At 40.8% G+C, this 16,894-nt stretch overlaps 1 protein-coding gene across 4 annotated transcripts in view; it reads left to right on the top strand.

Annotated features, from left to right (window-relative positions):
- ZNF532 (zinc finger protein 532) overlaps positions 1-16,894 on the top strand; it is a 98,973-nt gene that overhangs the window by 51,451 nt on the left and 30,628 nt on the right. For all 4 annotated transcript variants that reach the window (XM_032213627.1, XM_032213625.1, XM_032213624.1 and 1 more), the window contains exons 4-6: positions 577-753; positions 11,467-11,629; positions 13,009-13,287. In XM_032213627.1, coding sequence (XP_032069518.1) covers positions 577-753; positions 11,467-11,629; positions 13,009-13,287 — 619 coding nt within the window. The remainder of the gene's footprint in view (positions 1-576; positions 754-11,466; positions 11,630-13,008; positions 13,288-16,894) is intronic.

Genomic DNA, 16,894 nt, shown 5'->3' with positions numbered 1-16,894 from the left:
CCTTTTGTACTGCTGGAAAGACAATTGTAGATATTTTTTTAAAAAATGAGTATTTGTTGTGGATTTGTTTCACTTCCAGGATGTCTCCCTACTCAGAACTTTGTTTCATGGTGGCTTGTTATTTTAGGAGCGTAAAAACTCTTGCCCTATTCGTCTCTGGAGATTCTCAGTCATTCAACTCATGGTTGTCCCAAAGGTGTTTTTTTTCAAGAAGCAACTTTGTTTTTCCTTGAATGTTTCGCTTCTCATCCAAGAAGCTTCTTCAGTTGTGAAGAAGCGAAGAAGCTTCTTGGGCGAGAAGCGAAATGTCTTCAAGGAAAAACAAAGCCCAGTTGCCTCTTGAAAAAAAGCACTTTTGGATTTTGCCATCTCTCATTGCTTTCCTTTCAGCTACAATAAGAGTCTTTTCCAGTCTTGATTGAGAAATCCGTGTTTTCTTTTCTATTTCTGTTTAACGTGCCCAGTTAGAAATCTGGGTAGACGAATTTTGCAATATCATTTATAACCTCAGTCCTGGAGGGGAAAAAACTGGCCAGTACATCCAGCAAGGCTCTAACTCTCTTATCTTTCTTACAGCTGTGTCCATTGCAACGTGGTGTATTCTGACGTGGCTGCACTTAAGTCTCATATTCAAGGTTCTCATTGTGAAATCTTCTACAAGTGTCCTATTTGCCCAATGGCATTCAAATCAGCACCCAGCACCCATTCCCATGCCTACACCCAACATCCTGGAATCAAAATAGGAGAGCCCAAGTAAGTGTCCTTCTTGTCAAATTCCAGAAATTATTGAAATTATCAAATGACATACTGTGTGCTTATTCTCTTGAGAAGTATATCCTAGATAATAGTAGGGCTCCCCCACACACAGGCCATTTGAGAGCCAGGAAGAGGCACTTAGTATAGGTAGTCCTTGATGTACGACCATAATTGAACCCGAAATTTCTCTTGCTAAACGAGCCAGTTGTTAAGTTTTGCTCCACTGGACGACCTTCCTTGCCTAAGTTGGTAAGTTAGTAACGTGGTTGTTAAGTGAATCTGTTTTCCCCATTGACTTTGCTTTTCAGAAGGTCGCAAAAACAGATCACATGACCTTTGGACAAAGCAGCGGTCGTAAATATGAGTCAGTTGCCAAGCGTCTGAATTTTAATCACATAGGGATGCTGCAAAGGTCATTAAGTGTGAAAAACAGTGATAAGGCACTGTTTTTTCGGTGCTGCTGTAACTTAGAATGGTTACTTAATGAACTAAATGTACTTAGTAAATGGTTTCGAAGTCGAAGAAAATCTGTAATTCATATTGCTAGAGCTGAAGTGCTGTGCCTTTTAGACGATGCAATTGTGAGATAAGACGTATTTAAAATGTGTATAAGACATTTCAGGTTGAAAATAAGCTCCTCTTGCAAGGTTGAAGCAATCTACATCTAGCTTAAAAATAAATTGAATTTGTATTGTGAATTGGAAGGTTTTTCTCCCTCCATTTAGATACTACAAATGGGAAGGTTGAAAATTATTTTGGAAAATAACCAATTTTGGGGATTTGCACTAAACCGTTCTTTGATTCTAATTCAGGGCAAGGCGTGTAAAACTGGTTATTTTGAGAAAATTTCTGTTAAGTCAGAATTGTTACTTCCTTTTCAGTTGTGTATGGATGGCCTTTTAAAATTTGACACTTGGCTCTGGCCTATTGGGTAATGTTTCCACCATAAAGCTTTGTGTGGGAGTTCACTTCCAATGAACCCTTTTATATCCTGCTGAATCAGTTAAGGGAGTGTTTACCCTTGTTCCCCACTTCCCATCCCTGGCTTAGCTATTAGCTGCAGTTGTAATTGGAGAGTAGGCGGAAAGACGGAAATTCTGTTATGGCCAAATCACTGGACCGAAGAGAAAGATAATCCTGCATTACGCAGGTGGCAACAACTGAACCAAAGAACAGGAAACTGCTGTGCCTGGAGGACAAATGACATTCTTTAGAGCACGGGTGTCCAACTTGAAGACTTCCCAAAGGTTTTTTTTTTTTCAGGAGGCAACTAGTCTTTCTTGTTTTTTCTTTTGAAGACGTTTCGCTTCTCATCTAAGAAGCTTCTTCAGGTCTGACAGGATAGTGGGGAATGGAACCTTAAAGACTCGTGGAACTTCAACTCCCAGAATTCCCCGGCCAGCCATTTTTAAAAAACACAGAGCTCACAGTGAGAGTTATCACAATAGAATAGAATAGAATAACAGAGTTGGAAGGGACCTTGGAGGTCTTCTAGTCCAACCTCTTGCTTAGGCAGGAAACCCTACACCCCTTCAGTCAAATGGTTATCCAACATCTTCTTAAAAACTTCCAGTGTTGGAGCATTCACAACTTCTGGAGGCAAGTTGTTCCACTGATTAATTGTTCTGTCAGGAAATGTCTCCTTAGTTCTAAGTTGCTTCTCTCCTTGATTAGTTCCCACCCATTGTTTCTTGTCCTGCCTTCGGGTGCTTTGGAGAATAGTTTGACTCCCTCTTCTTTGTGGCAGTCTCTGAGATATTGGAACACTGCTATCATGTCTCCCTTAGTCCTTCTTTTCATGAAACTAAGCATACCCAGTTCCTGCAACCGCTCTTCATGTTTTTGCCTCCAGTCCCCTAATCATCTTTGTTGCTCTTCTTTGCATTCTTTCTAAAGTCTCCACATCTTTTTTACATCATGGTGACCAAAACTGGATGCCATATTCCAACTGTGGCCTTACCAAGGGATTACAAAGTGATATTAACACTTCACGTGATCTTGATTCTATCCCTCTGTTTATGCACTGTGTTGTCTTTTTTGGCAGTTGCTGCACACTGTTGGTTTATATTTAAATGGTTGTCCACTAGGATTCCAAGATCCCTTTCACAGTTACTACTATTGAGCAAGGGACTGGAGGAGTCGTGGTTTTGCATGTTGCTTGCATCCCAAGGATGGGGCTTCCCTTGTTTGGATGGTCCAGTTTCTGGCATGCCGTGCCTTAAGAGTGTTTTTTAATTTTAAAAAAAAACAGGGTTTGCAAAAGAAACCTAAAAATGTTTGCTGGTACCCTCACAATCCTTTTTGATAGCTCTTGACCTTGCAGGAATATTTTGCCTGAGGAACGATGCTCTCTTCAGATGTTGTTTCAGGCAAAATATCAGTATGCGCTTTAATGGTAAATGGCTGATGACACCTCCTGATTAACAGCAAAACAAGTTTGCGCTTTGTTGCCTCTGGCAATCCAGAGGCTCTTTGAATGTCATGGAAACTTTCTTAGAATGAATTTATAATGCAGGGAATGGGTCACACTCATTAGCCTCATGATGAATATCACTGTGTCCTTCCGGATATGTTCCTGGCCTTTGTATATGAGTTGAAAGACCTGTAAGGAATGTATGTTGGACTACAGCTGTGTATCTATGGAGCTAATATGGAGCCTGGGTGGCACAGTGGTTAAAGTGCATCAAACTTTTGAGTTTGATTCTGATGGACTCAATGTTTTTTTTTAATATATATTTTATTATGTTTTCATTCTGTACAATCACATATTCACTGTGCTTAATCAGGGCATATAACATTGAATAATAAACACGGCCCTCACTTATATAGAAAATGCCCTCTACAATACAAACCCAGTATACCACCTTAGCCTGCCATACACCCTCTTTCAACCCCCTCCAACTTTCATTCTTCCTTCTCACACACCCCTCTACGCCTACTTCCCCTCCCCTTCTTTCTAACCTTAACCCTATCACTCCCTCTCCATTCCCTCCCTCCCTCCCTTCTCCTCCTCCTCTCTCTCACCCTCTCCACCCTCCTTCTTCTTTCACTCGACTCTTTCCTTCGGTATCTATTACCTTCCAGTATATTCGGTTTGTTCTATTTTCGCACTAACATTGAAAAGCCACAGTATACAAATACAATCATGGAATTTAACACATATTGTATTTCCCCCCTCCCCCCTCCCCCTAAATCCCCACCTCCCTTCCCTCCCCCCGACTTCCCAAAGACCATACGTGGTATAATTTTTGAACAATCACAGTCTAAAATATCTCTACATTGAACTCAGCTTCTTACTGTTACCCAAATTTTAAACAATTTAAATTATTACTGATACTAAGCATAAGCTATCTGGAGTTTCTTAGTCCCATATTTACTTTTTATGTAATCAATCCACTTTTTCCAGTCTCGTTTATATCTCTCGTTTGAATGTTCTTTGAGATATGCTGAGATTTTGGCCATTTCGGCTAAGTTCATAACTTTCAAAGTCCATTCTTGAATTGTAGGTAAATCTTTCTTCTTCCAATACTGCGCCACCAAGAGTCTTGCTGCCGTTATTAAATACAGAATCAAATTAGTCTCTGCTACTGTAAAATCAATACATATACCCAGTAAAAACAACTGGGGGGTAAATTTTATCCTTCTTTTAAAGATGTTTTGCAGGATCCACCATATTTTTATCCAGAATGCCTTAACATTACGACATGTCCACCATATATGAAAATATGTAGCATCACAAGAACCACATCTCCAACATTTAGGTTGAACATTTGGATACATAGAGGCAAGCTTTTTAGGATCTAGGTGCCATCTATAAAACATCTTATAAAAATTTTCTCTCAAGTTTTGTGCTTGTGTAAATTTCACATTTCTTACCCAGATTCTTTCCCATGTTTCAAGCATTATTGGTTCCTCGATATTCTGAGCCCATTTTATCATACAATCCTTAATCAGTTCCGTTTCAGAATCCATCTGTACTAATACATTATATATCCTCTTTATATGCATTGAGCTTTGATCTCTTATTTGTTTAAACAAATTATCCTCAACTTTTACAAAGCCAATTTTTTGATCTGTTTTCCACCTAGCCTGTAGTTGACCATACTGAAACCACGTTTGAACTACCTTCTCTTCTTTAAGTACCTCTAAAGATTTTAGTTCCATCACCCCTCTTTCTGAGATAAGAAGTTGTCTATAGGTGGTTCTATCGTGTTTTTGTTCTACATTCATATTTTCAATTGCATGTCTAGGAATTGCCCACATGGGCACTTTATCATTTAGTTTATGTTGATATTTTTTCCAAACCCGCAATAAAGCATTTCTTAAGATGTGATTTTTAAATTTCTTATCCGTTTTTTTGTTAAATAACAGGTAAGCATGCCAACCATATAACAAGTCATATCCCTCGATATTCAAATTCTGTCATTAGTTAGATGAATCCAATCACTAATTGCAGATAATGCCACTGCATCATAGTATAATTTTAAGTTAGGTAATTTCAATCCTCCTCTTTCACGTGCATCTTGCATTATTTTCATCTTTACCCTCGGCTTCTTTCCTGCCCACACAAATTTATTGATACCCTTCTGCCATTCTAAAAGATTCGCATCTCTTTTAAGTATTGGTAACATTTGAAAAAGAAATAAAAATTTTGGTAAAATGTTCATTTTGACTGCCGCTATTCTACCCAGCAAGGACAAATGCAGTTTTTCCCACCTTTTCAACTCCAACTGTGTACTATGCCAAAGTGATTCATAATTATACTTGTATAATTTCCCATTTGAGATTAAAATATTAACTCCAAGATATTTAACTTTTTTAACTACCTCACATCTTAGCATCGCCCCCAGTTCTTCCTTCTGTTTGGTAGTCATATTTATAGCTATTATTTTGGTTTTTCCTAGATTTATTTTAAATCCTGAGACTTGACCATATTGATTGATCGTATTCAGTAATACCCTACTAGTTTCCTGCGGTTGTTCCAATATTATAACCAGATCATCCGCAAATGCGCGGACTCTATATTCTTGCTGTCTAATTTTAATCCCTTTTAGACCGCCCAGGCCCCGTATCTTATTCAACAATATTTCCAAAGTTATAATAAACAATAATGGGGACAGAGGACAGCCCTGTCTTGTACCTTTTTCAATTTGAAAGGAGTCTGTCAGATTTCCATTGACAATGATCTGGGCTGTTTGCTGCTGATATATTGCACCAATTGACCGTAAAAAGCCATCTCCTATCTGCATTTTTTGCAATGTCTTCAGCAGGAATTGCCAATTAACTCGATCAAAGGCTTTCTCCGCATCCAAAAATATGAATGCGGCCGGGATTTGATTGTTCTTTCCCAGGTATTCTAAAGCGTTGATAATTAATCTAACGTTGTCCTTCATCTGTCTGCCCTGTATAAAACCAGTTTGATCGGTATGTATCAGTTGCTGAATTACCCCCATTAGCCTATTTGCTAATATTTTAGTAAAAATTTTATAATCTACATTGAGTAATGAAATAGGTCTATAATTTTTTGGTTGGGTAAGGTCTTGATCTTCTTTGGGTATCAACGATATAAACGCAGTCTTCCACGAAGGAGGCACTTTCCCTCCCGATTGAATTTTATTGAATAATTCTCTGAGGGGTTCTACCATTTCTAACTGTAGATTTTTATAATAAACAGCTGTTAAACCATCTGTGCCTGGTGCTTTCCCTAACTTTAATTGTTTAATTGCCTGCAAAATTTCCCCAGAGGTTATAGGTTGATTCAGCTTATGCCTATGTTCTTCTCTAACTAGGGGGATTTTCTCTTTATCTAAGAATTTGTCTATATCTCCGTCCTTAATTTTATCCCCTTTATACAACTCTGTAAAAAATTCCCGAAATACCTTTTGAATCTCTTCCTGTTGAAACACTTCCCTCCCTCTGTAACACAATTTGGATACATTTCGAGCTTTCCTTTTTTTTCTAATCTGATAAGCCAACCACCTACCGGGTTTATTTGCATTGCAGAAAGTATTATGTTTAGCATATAATAAACTAGTAGCTACCTGGTCAGAGATCAGCATATCAAACTGAGATTTTAATATAGCAATTGTTTCCCTAATCTTTGTATCTCCTGGATTCAATGTTAACTCTGACTCTTTCCCTTTAATTTCCTCTTCCAATTCTTTTCGTTTTTGCCCTTGTTTGTGTCTATGTATTTTGTTTATATTCATTAATACTCCTCTCATATACGCTTTGCTTGCATCCCATACATATTCCAAAGATGTACCCTTGTTCATATTGAGAACGAAATATTCCGATAGCAATTTTTTACAATCATTAACATACTTTTCATATCTAAATAAGTTTTCATTCAACCTCCAGGACCTTCTTGGCTGGGCTACCCTTCCCAATTCCATCCAGACTGGATTATGGTCTGAAAGAACTCTCGCCATAATCTTTGTCTTCTTCACCCTACAAAGTAAATCATTTGTAATTAGTATAAAATCAATCCTTGAAAGAGATTGATGTCTATTGGAAAAAAAAGGTAAAGTCATGTTCTTCTGCATGCCTCTCGCGCCAGGCGTCTCGCAATTCAAAGTTGTCCAGCATGTCAAAAAAGGCTTGGGGTAACTTAGCTCGAAATTTGGTATTCGGGCGAGCTGTCTTCTTATCTCTTTTGGTGTCGATCACGCCATTCCAGTCACCCAATAATATACAAGACTCAAAGTCCCACTGTACTAATTTAGCGTGGAGATTTCTATAAAATCCATCTTGTTGTTGATTAGGAGCATAAATTCCCAAAAGTAACGTCTTTTTCCCTTCTATGATTAAATCTAATGCAATATATCTTCCAAAGGGATCTGCTTCAATTAGCTCAGCTTTAATATCTTTTCTTAAATATACTACTATGCCATTTTTCTTTTCCATAGCTGAGGTCGCAAAATGTTGGCCCAGTTTGGGGTTAAACAAATATTTTTGATCGGTTGATTTGATATGAGTTTCTTGCAAGCAAATTATGTCATTCTTAAACTGTTTGAGATAATGAAATATTTTCTTTCTTTTCTGTGGAGAGTTCAGTCCGTTAACATTCCATGTCAAAATCTTAGTTGTCATTTTTGGTTGCCTGAAGCTTTTTTAGAGCCTCCCGCAAGGCCTGTCTCACCTTTGGTTTAGCTCCTCCCACAGCTTCTGAGCTTGTTGCAGTAGCTCCTTGATCAGTGGCCAACGATTGTTGAGATTGTTGCATAGTAGCTTGTTTATCCGTTTGTCTGGTGGTCTTACGGTTGGATCTTTTTTCCTTGACTCCTTGCCCTTCCGGAAGAGGGAGATGATACATTTTATCTGATGGTTGTGTGGTTTGCTGTTTATCTTGTTCGTCTCGTGGTTTTTCACCATATCCCGAAGGTTCAGGGTATCCCATCTTCAGAATCTTATGATAGAAATCACGAGCTTTCCATACAGAGCTGAGATGATATCTTTGTTTGTCCATTGTAACTATAATACCGAATGGGGCATCCCATCTGTACTGTATCTGACGCTTTCTGAGCTCTTCCACCAGAAAAGCATAATCTCTTCTGGCTCTTAGCATCTGAGGTGGTATTTCTTTCAAAACAATCAGGTCCTGTCCACCAATTTGAAGCTTAGTATTGTAAGACTCTTGTAGTATCATATTTCTAGATTCTCTTGTAACAAAGTATATTACTACGTCTCGGGGAAGTTGCCTTTGTTTTGCCGCCCATGAGTTAACACGAAAAATCCTGTCAATCTGCCAATCAAAATTGGATCCCGGTTTTCCCACCAGACGGTCAAAAGCTTCAGAAAACATTTGCTTTAAGTTCTCCTGCTTTTCTTCACGCAGCCCCCTCACTCTTAATGCAAGCTCCATCTGCTTATACTGTATCATAATAATTTGTTTTTCAGCATTGTCAATTTTTTGTTCCACCACTTCAGTTTTGGATATCAGGTTAGTTTTAGCTTCATTGAGAGTTTCTAAATTATCTTCCATTCCAGAAATATATTCTGTTATCACATTTACAATTCCCATCATATTATCATTCGTTTTAGTGACCCTGGTATCAAATTTGTCATATAGAACTTCCATCTCATTCCTTATTTCATCTTTGAATTCTTTGAGCATTTCTAGATTCTGTTCTCTGAATTCTTTAAACATTTCTAAGTTCTGTTCTCTGGATTCTTTGAACATTTCCAGAAAAAATTCTTTTGTTAATACATCTCCACTAGGGGGCATAGATGGTGGGGGCTGCAGCTTTGTACCAGGTATGGGAGACGTTTTCGGAGGTAATTTGACAGAGGTTGATTTAGATGCCATTATATTTTAGTTTTAATTATTTATTCTAAATTACTAATCCACTGTGCTATGTGGAGAAAAAGAAATTCCTCCCCCCCCCTTTTTTTCCTTCTTTTTTTTTTTTTTTTTCAAGGGGTTTTACGGAGGATTTCAAAAGAGAAAGTCCGTTTGGAATGTTTGGAATGTCCCTGTTTCAACAACAAAGAGTCTTGAAAGCTTTAAGGGAGTAGCTCTAATTAAATTGTAAGAGATTGTTTCTTTAATTCTGTAGCAGGAAGCCGGAGATAACAAATGCAGAAGCTGTAAACGCCATTTTGAAGACAATTAAACAAAAGAGGTTTTTATAACATTGAAGCTGGTATTTCAGATAGAGAAAGGTTTTCAAAGTTCACAAGTTTGGTCTTTGCTCGTATTGATTTTTAATAGTCTCTTTTCTAAAGATTGTCCTGAGGGGGAGGGGTTCTGTCTAGTGCTGTGAATAACAGCTGCGAAGTTCAGGTCGGAGTTGAATGACTCAGCTATGGGTTGATCCTCCCCCTCCGTCCACAGCTCACAAAAAAACAAACTGTGAACTTCAAAGAAGATTCTTACCAGCTGAGATTCCTCACTGCTTTTTTCTTGTCTGAAAAAAGAGTTATCTTGTTGATATTAAGTAGATAACGAACCTGAATTCTGGGGGCAGCTCTGTTAAGCTGCCGACGGCGACAGGCCACTCCCCGGAAGTCCCTGATGGACTCAATGTTGACTCAGCCTTCCATCCTTCCTAAAATGAGGAGCCAGTTTGTTGGGGGCAATATGCAAATAATGCTTCTAATATCACCTAATTAAAAGTAAAAGTTTGCCACTTTCTCAAAACAATCAGTCACGTAGTCCAATCAGGATACTGTCCAGTTGCTAGGTGACTTCAGTCCCCTCCTTCCAAGCACCTGCAGGAATGTCCTTGGTTCCCAAGAGAAAGTATTTGTTTTGACTACAACGTCCCAACTATTTCCATTCCTCTATCACTCTTCTCCAGTGTGTCAGCACTGAAGTCTCAAAATGGCCTCAGCTTCAGGGTTGACAGGAGGCCCCCCCCCTCAATTGAAAAGGAGCTCTTGGAAGAACACAAGAGAGGTTAATTAAATATGAGCTAATCTCCTCTTCCTCCCCCTGGGGGTCCCTGTGGCTTGTGGGGGTACTTGTCATGGAACTGCTTAACCAATCTATCTTCCTCCACATCCCAGCTTTTTTAACCCAGGTAGCCTCAACGGGTGGATACCCCTTCCACTGTACTGGGTATTGCAATCAACCCTTATGCAATCTAGAGCCTGAGATTCTTTTTACCTCATAATGTGTCTGTCCCGCCACCAAAATTGGCTTTGGGGGCTGCCTGATCAACTGGTCTAATATGGGAGCCTACCGCCAGCTTTAGCAAGCTACTGTGAAAGACCAGATGCATTTTCCCTAGCAAGCGGGGGAGTTTAAGCTGTACGTTAACAGGGTTGATCACTTTCACTAGAGGGAAAGGTCCATCCAAAGCAGAGGTCCCCAAACTTAAGACTTGTGGACTTCAACTCCCAGAATTCTCCAGCCAGCACAGAATTCTGGGAATTGCACAAGTCTTAAAGTTGCCAAGTTTGGGGACCTGTGATCCAGAGAGTGCTGTAAAGTGTTATAGGGCTGTATAAACTGTATATTCCGCCGTATAAGGCGACTGGGCGTATAAGACGACCCCCTACTTCCAGGCGCCTGCGAGCCGGCTGAAGGCCTCTGCGCTGCCAGGCTTTTGTAGTTTGAGCTCAGCATCTTCCTCCTCCAGACTGCCAGCCAGACCTTACTAAGCCATCCCAGCACTCATCCATCCACGAGCCCAGGCGAGGAGCGCTGAGGTTATCGATTGAAAAGCTGGCGTGTGCGCTGCTGGCGGCGCAGCTTTTTGCTTGGCGGTGTTGCTTTTTCTTTTGTTTTGGTTTTTTGGTATGGCCTTTCTTTTACCTGGCGTATAAAACGACCCCTGATTTTTGAAATAGTTTTTTGGGATTAAAAAGTTGCCTTATATGCCGGAAAATACGGTAAGCCTAAAATGTTATTACTAACATATAGAAGTTAGGGTCCATACTGAGGCAGGACTGAAAGGTGGAGTTCCATTTTTCCTCCATGAATTTGTCCAAATCTGCAGGCCAAGTGAATTTCTGTCAGCGTGACTCCTAATGTAATAAGCCACGAGTGAGAATGTTTCAGTCATGTCCATATATTCCATACGCATATCTTATTTGGAGAAACGCATCTGAACAAATTGTAATACATCGATGTGGGGGCAAAGAATATACAGTGTTGAAAGTGTCTTTTGTTGTTGTTGCAAGTAACCCTTTTGCTTAGTCGTGCTGTGAGTTAAAGGACTGCAGTGAGCAGTCATTACTTCTTCAACTCTCTTTGGTTTTTAGAATAATATACAAATGTTCCATGTGCGACACAGTGTTTACCCTGCAGCCGTTGCTGTATCGTCACTTTGACCAGCACATTGAAAACCAGAAAGTATCTGTCTTCAAGTGCCCGGACTGCTCGCTTTTGTATGCACAGAAACAACTCATGATGGATCATATCAAGGTACAAGTTGTCCGATTTTACTTGGAAGCAGCCCTATTGCATAAAACAATAAGGGGTGATAATTAATAATAGGGAAGTTATCAAGAGTAGATGTCAGGAGGCAGAAGGTACTCAACAAACACCTGAATTTAGCAGTGCATTTAGATCAGGAGTGTGTAAGATTTCCAAATAGCATCCAAAGGTAAATCAGAGTCCAAGGCAAAGTATTGCTCAAAGTTCCAATTTATTAAGAGAGCCATGTTGGCACATCTGGAAAAACCCGAATCTCAAATCTTCCCGGTGTTCCCCACCCAGTTGAAAGTTCAAGATCTTGCCCCTGCAGCCACAAGTCCATCACATGGTCCAATCTTCCACTGCCATGCTGACAATTACACCCATCCTTTTCCAGTCAGGTGCAGAGGTGCAGAGACAAAGGATGACCTTGGCTTTCTAGAAAGAATTTTGTTATGACTACATAGCATCTAACTCCGTGCAATTCCCCCTCCCATTTTCCCACAATAGAAAATGCATAGCAGAATAATATAAAGTGTAGCAGGCCAAAGATCCAAAAGAAAAGATGGCTGCAGGCCTGACTGTGTTGATTTCATTGAGGGCCACATCAGGGTTGTGTTTGACCCCGGGGGCCAGGGTGGGTGTGGCCAGCTTGACGTTACCTGTGTCGGGGGTAGCCCAAGCATTCTGTCAGCGAAAATGGTCGCCCGAGCTCCGTTTTCAGCCACAACAGGCTCCTGCCACCCTCTGTCAATGAAAACAGAGCTGGGGGGGGAGGGGCGCATGCGCTCCCTCCCCCCCTGAGCTCCATTTTTGCTGGCAAAAGGCAGCAGGAGGCTCTTGCAGCCAAAAATGGAGCCTTGAGCTCAAGCTCCATTTTCACTGGCAGAGGCACTGTAGGCCAGTCTTTTGCTGTTCTAGGGCGGCCCCATGGCCCAGATCTAAGCACCCTGCAGGCGGATTCAGCCCCTGAGCCTTGAGTTTGACACCCCTGATTTAGATAAAAAGGTTGAGGGTCCCTCTTCATTACTATGTCAACCACCAATTCACTGTTCCAGAACAGTACTGAAATTTGTGTTTCTTTTCCAAGCTCTGAATGCCTTCAACTTCAAAAATTCGTGACACCTCGGAGACAATGTAGTTTCACGGTTTTGATGATCCTGTGCCATGATATTAGAAGACCTTCTAGAAAGACACCAAAATCCTGTCTAAGATTTCAGTATTCTCATGCGATTGATTGTCATGTGAGATTGATTGAAGGCCCAACTATTTGCACACAAGCCCATCATAAAATAAAATAAAAAAACACCTCGCTTGAATCTTGAATGTTCCACCCCCTCTAAATAGCAGATATATAATCTAATGGCCTTCTTTTCCTCCTTCCACAGTCCATGCACGGGACGCTGAAAAGCGTTGAAGGGCCACCGAACCTCGGTATCAATTTGCCGTTGAGTACGAAGCCTTCCATCCAGAACTCAGTCAGCCACAATAAAGAGGACTCGAAATCCATCAATGGGATGGAAAAAGCAGAGAAGAATCCCCCCACTTCTGTGAAGAAGGCAGAGCCCAAAAAAGGCTCTCATCCTGGCTGGACATGCTGGGAATGTGATCGGCTATTTACTCAGAGAGATGTTTATATATCCCACATGAGGAAAGAGCATGGAAAAGTAAGTTGTTGAGGGGTCCTGGGTGCTCTCTGAGCTTGCTTGATTTCTTGCAGACCTTTCGTTACCCAAACTAGGTAACATCATCAGTGCTAATAAGTTGTTGCTGTGGGCTCTCAAGGGACATGATGGCTCAGTGGTTTGAAACTCCAGCACCGCATAACGGAGTGAGCTCCCATTACTTGTCCCAGCTTCTGCCAACCTAGCAATTCGAAAGCACATAAAAATGCAAGTAGAAAAATATGGACCACTTTTGGTGGGAAGGTAACAGAGTCCTGTATGCCTTCAGCATATAGTCATGCTGGCCACATGACCACGGAGACGTCTTCGGACAGCGCTGGCTCTTCAGCTTTGAAATAGATGTGCACTGCCCCCTAGAGTCAGGAACGAATAGCACGTATGTGCGAGGGGAACCTTAACCTTTAGCTATATGTGAGCTCTACAGGTAGTCTCGACTTAACAACAGATCATTTAGTGACTGTTTGAAATTACAACAGAATGAAAAAGTGGCTTATAACCATTTTTCTCACTTATGACCGTTGTAGCATCCCCATGGTCAGGTGATCAAAATTTGGAACACTTTGGCAATTGCCATGTGTTAATGATGGCTGCAGGGTCCCGGGGTCATGTGATCACCTTTGGTGACATTCTGACAAGCCAAGTCAATGGGGAAGACAAATTTCCCTTACCAACTGCATTACAGGTAGTCCTTAAGTTACGACCACAATTGAGCCCAACATTTATGTTAAGTAAGATATTTGTTGAGTGAGTTTTGCCCCTTTTACGATTTTTTTTGCCATAGTCGTTAAGGAAATCACCGAGGTTGTTGAGTTAGTGACACGGTTGTTAAGTAAAACTGGCTTCCTCCATTGACTCTTCTTGTCAGAAGGTTGCAAAAGGGGATCACCTGACCCCAGGACACTGCAGCCGTCATAAATAAGAATCAGTTGCCAAGCATCCAAATTTGGATTGTGACCATGGGGATGCTGCAATGGTCATAAGTATGAAAAATAGACATAAGTCACTATTTCCGTTGTACCTTTGAATGGCCACTAAAAAAACTGTTGTAAGTTGAGGATTTCCTGTACTAACTTAACTACAATGATTCACTTAACAACTGTGGCAAGAAAGCTTGTCAAAAGGGACAGATTCACTTACTCTCACTTAGCAACAGAAATTTTGGGCTCAATTGTGATTGTAAATTGAGGACTACCTATATTTCATGACATGCTTAACAGAGTGGTGGGGCAGGATACATGTGTCATGAAAAATCTCCAGTCTGCACAGATGAAATGTTTACCCAATCCAGAAAAGATAAGATTTAACCCCAGTGTTGTGGCCTGCCAGCGGCCAGCAGAGCTGGCAGCAGATTCAGACAGTGAGGAGGTTGGGGAGGAACATGGGCCAGTCCTGGAGTCTGGGGAAGGCTCTGATGAGGGCTCTGTGTCGGAGGCAGAGAGGGGCCAGAGCCAAATGCCAGTTATCAGCTGCCTTCAAAGTCAGACATCAGTGAGGCAGACAAACAGCTGGAGCCTGTTCCCAGTATGCGCATGCGCAGAGTTGTCAGACGAAGGGAACAGCTAAAGAACAGGGGTCGACTTGGGAGTAAGGCCACAGGTGGACAGTGATTGGCCCCTCCCAGAGGAAACAACAGAGGAGCAAAAGGGGAGTGGAGTTTGCAGGAGACAATTAGTTCGCTTAATTGGTTCTCTCCAAGAGTCCTTGCCAAGTTTTGCAGATATTGGCCTGTCAGCTCTCCAAGCCAGAAAAGGTCTGCAACTGTAAATTCTCTCTTGAAAGACTTTGCTGGATGTGAATGAGCAGAATTCACAGTAAATTAATAAAAGAGGTTTTTGTTGGGACAAGGAGTTTTGCTTCATGCTCTAGGGAAGCCTGGGTTAGAACACCCAAATCTTTGACCTTGTTTTGACTAAACTAATCCTTTCAATCAACTAAATCTCTCCATATGAAGGAAGTGACTTATCTGAATACCATTTGGCTTCTCTGAGATTACAAGAGGCCAGCAAAAATATTTTTGTTGGGGGGGGGGGAACTCCCATCTTTCTCTTATGTTTCACCCTCTCCCTTTAGCCAGAGAGGAGCCGGGTGGGAGTGGGGGTGGGGGAGACCCAGTGGTGGGTTTCAAATTTTTTTAGAACCTCTTTTATAGGTGTGGCTTGCTTTGTGGGAGTGGCTTGCCAGCCATGTGTCCGAATGGGAGTGGCTTGACAGCCATGTGACCAGGTGGGCATGGCCAACTTGTAAAATGTGGTGAAACTCACTTAACAACGCCCTTGCTTAGCAACCAAAATGTTGGCTCAGAAACTCTGGCATATGAAGCACGCAAGTCTTAAAGCTGTCAAGTTACAAGACCCTTGTACCCCTAACCCTTTAGAAAAAAAATCCCAGGGGTGTTCAAACTTGATAGCTTTAAGACTTGTGGACTTCAACTCCCAGAATTCCTCCTCTCGCTCTTCATCTTGATGATGTGTGGACGGACGGGGGGAGGGAGCTGGAACCGGTTCTAAACGGCACTGTAGATTTGTGGAACCTCTTCTATAGAAGAGGTTAGAACTAGCAGGAACCCACCCCTGGGGAGGCCTCCTGAAAATGTCTGAGCAGTGCTGACCACAATCATATCATTGCATTTTAAAATCTCTTTGGTGGGGAAAACCATAAAAAGACAGGAAGTGAAAAGGCAAGTACAACTTCCTTTGTAGCAGTTGTAAGAACTAAAAGAGAAAAAAAATGCTGTGTGATAGATCCAGACATCTGTGTTACCAAAGCTTTAGAAGAGGATTCTTGATAGCATTGAACAAAGTGTGAAAAACTACCATTCAGTAAATGAAATTAATTGTTGGTTAAAAACAAGTTTGCCTGTGCATTTTTCTCTTGCATTCCTTATTTAGTGTAACATACAAGTAATAAAATAGCTTCAGAAATAAGTCTGCAGTTAACCAGCCTTTCACAATTTTTAAGTATCTTAGGCTACAAGTTCCATTATATTAAATTATATTAAGATACATTAAATTATATTAAATTACAAAATATCTCTCCAGCATACTAAATGGGATTTTGTAGGGATGCATTTATATATTTGCCCAAGGAGATGGGAGGTTAAGAAATATGTATGAATGAATGAATTAATTAATTAATTAATATTTGTTACAGAAAGCCCATTTGCTCTAGTGGCTAAGATACCAGGCTAAAAACCAGTATGCTTTTCTAATCCACCTTAGGTATGAAAGCTGGTTGCATGATTTTGTGATCCTGCACTTATGGGGGGAATATAATTATTTTTATTCCTATGGCCACCCATCTTAAACAAATAGCGGGCTGGCAAACAGCACAAAAACAGATAGATGATATCTGGACAGGTAAGTAGGTGCAAAGATGGATGGATAATGGATGGATGAAAGGAGAGACCCACCCAGCCACCCAACCAGGATAAACAAAACAAGATAACAATTAAAAATTATCATTAATAAAATAATTACGGCATCTCAAGAATTCACAACACCAAATGCATATATGGGGTTCAATAATATTCTGCCCTAATACCCGAAGGAAAACTGAGTATTCACAGACACACACACACACACACAAAATT

This window comes from Thamnophis elegans, chromosome 3 (genome assembly GCF_009769535.1).
Source record: "Thamnophis elegans isolate rThaEle1 chromosome 3, rThaEle1.pri, whole genome shotgun sequence".
Classification (NCBI taxonomy): domain Eukaryota; kingdom Metazoa; phylum Chordata; class Lepidosauria; order Squamata; family Colubridae; genus Thamnophis; species Thamnophis elegans.
The sequence above is the reverse complement of the archived record's forward strand: the minus strand, read 5'-3'. Positions and strand labels throughout refer to the sequence as shown.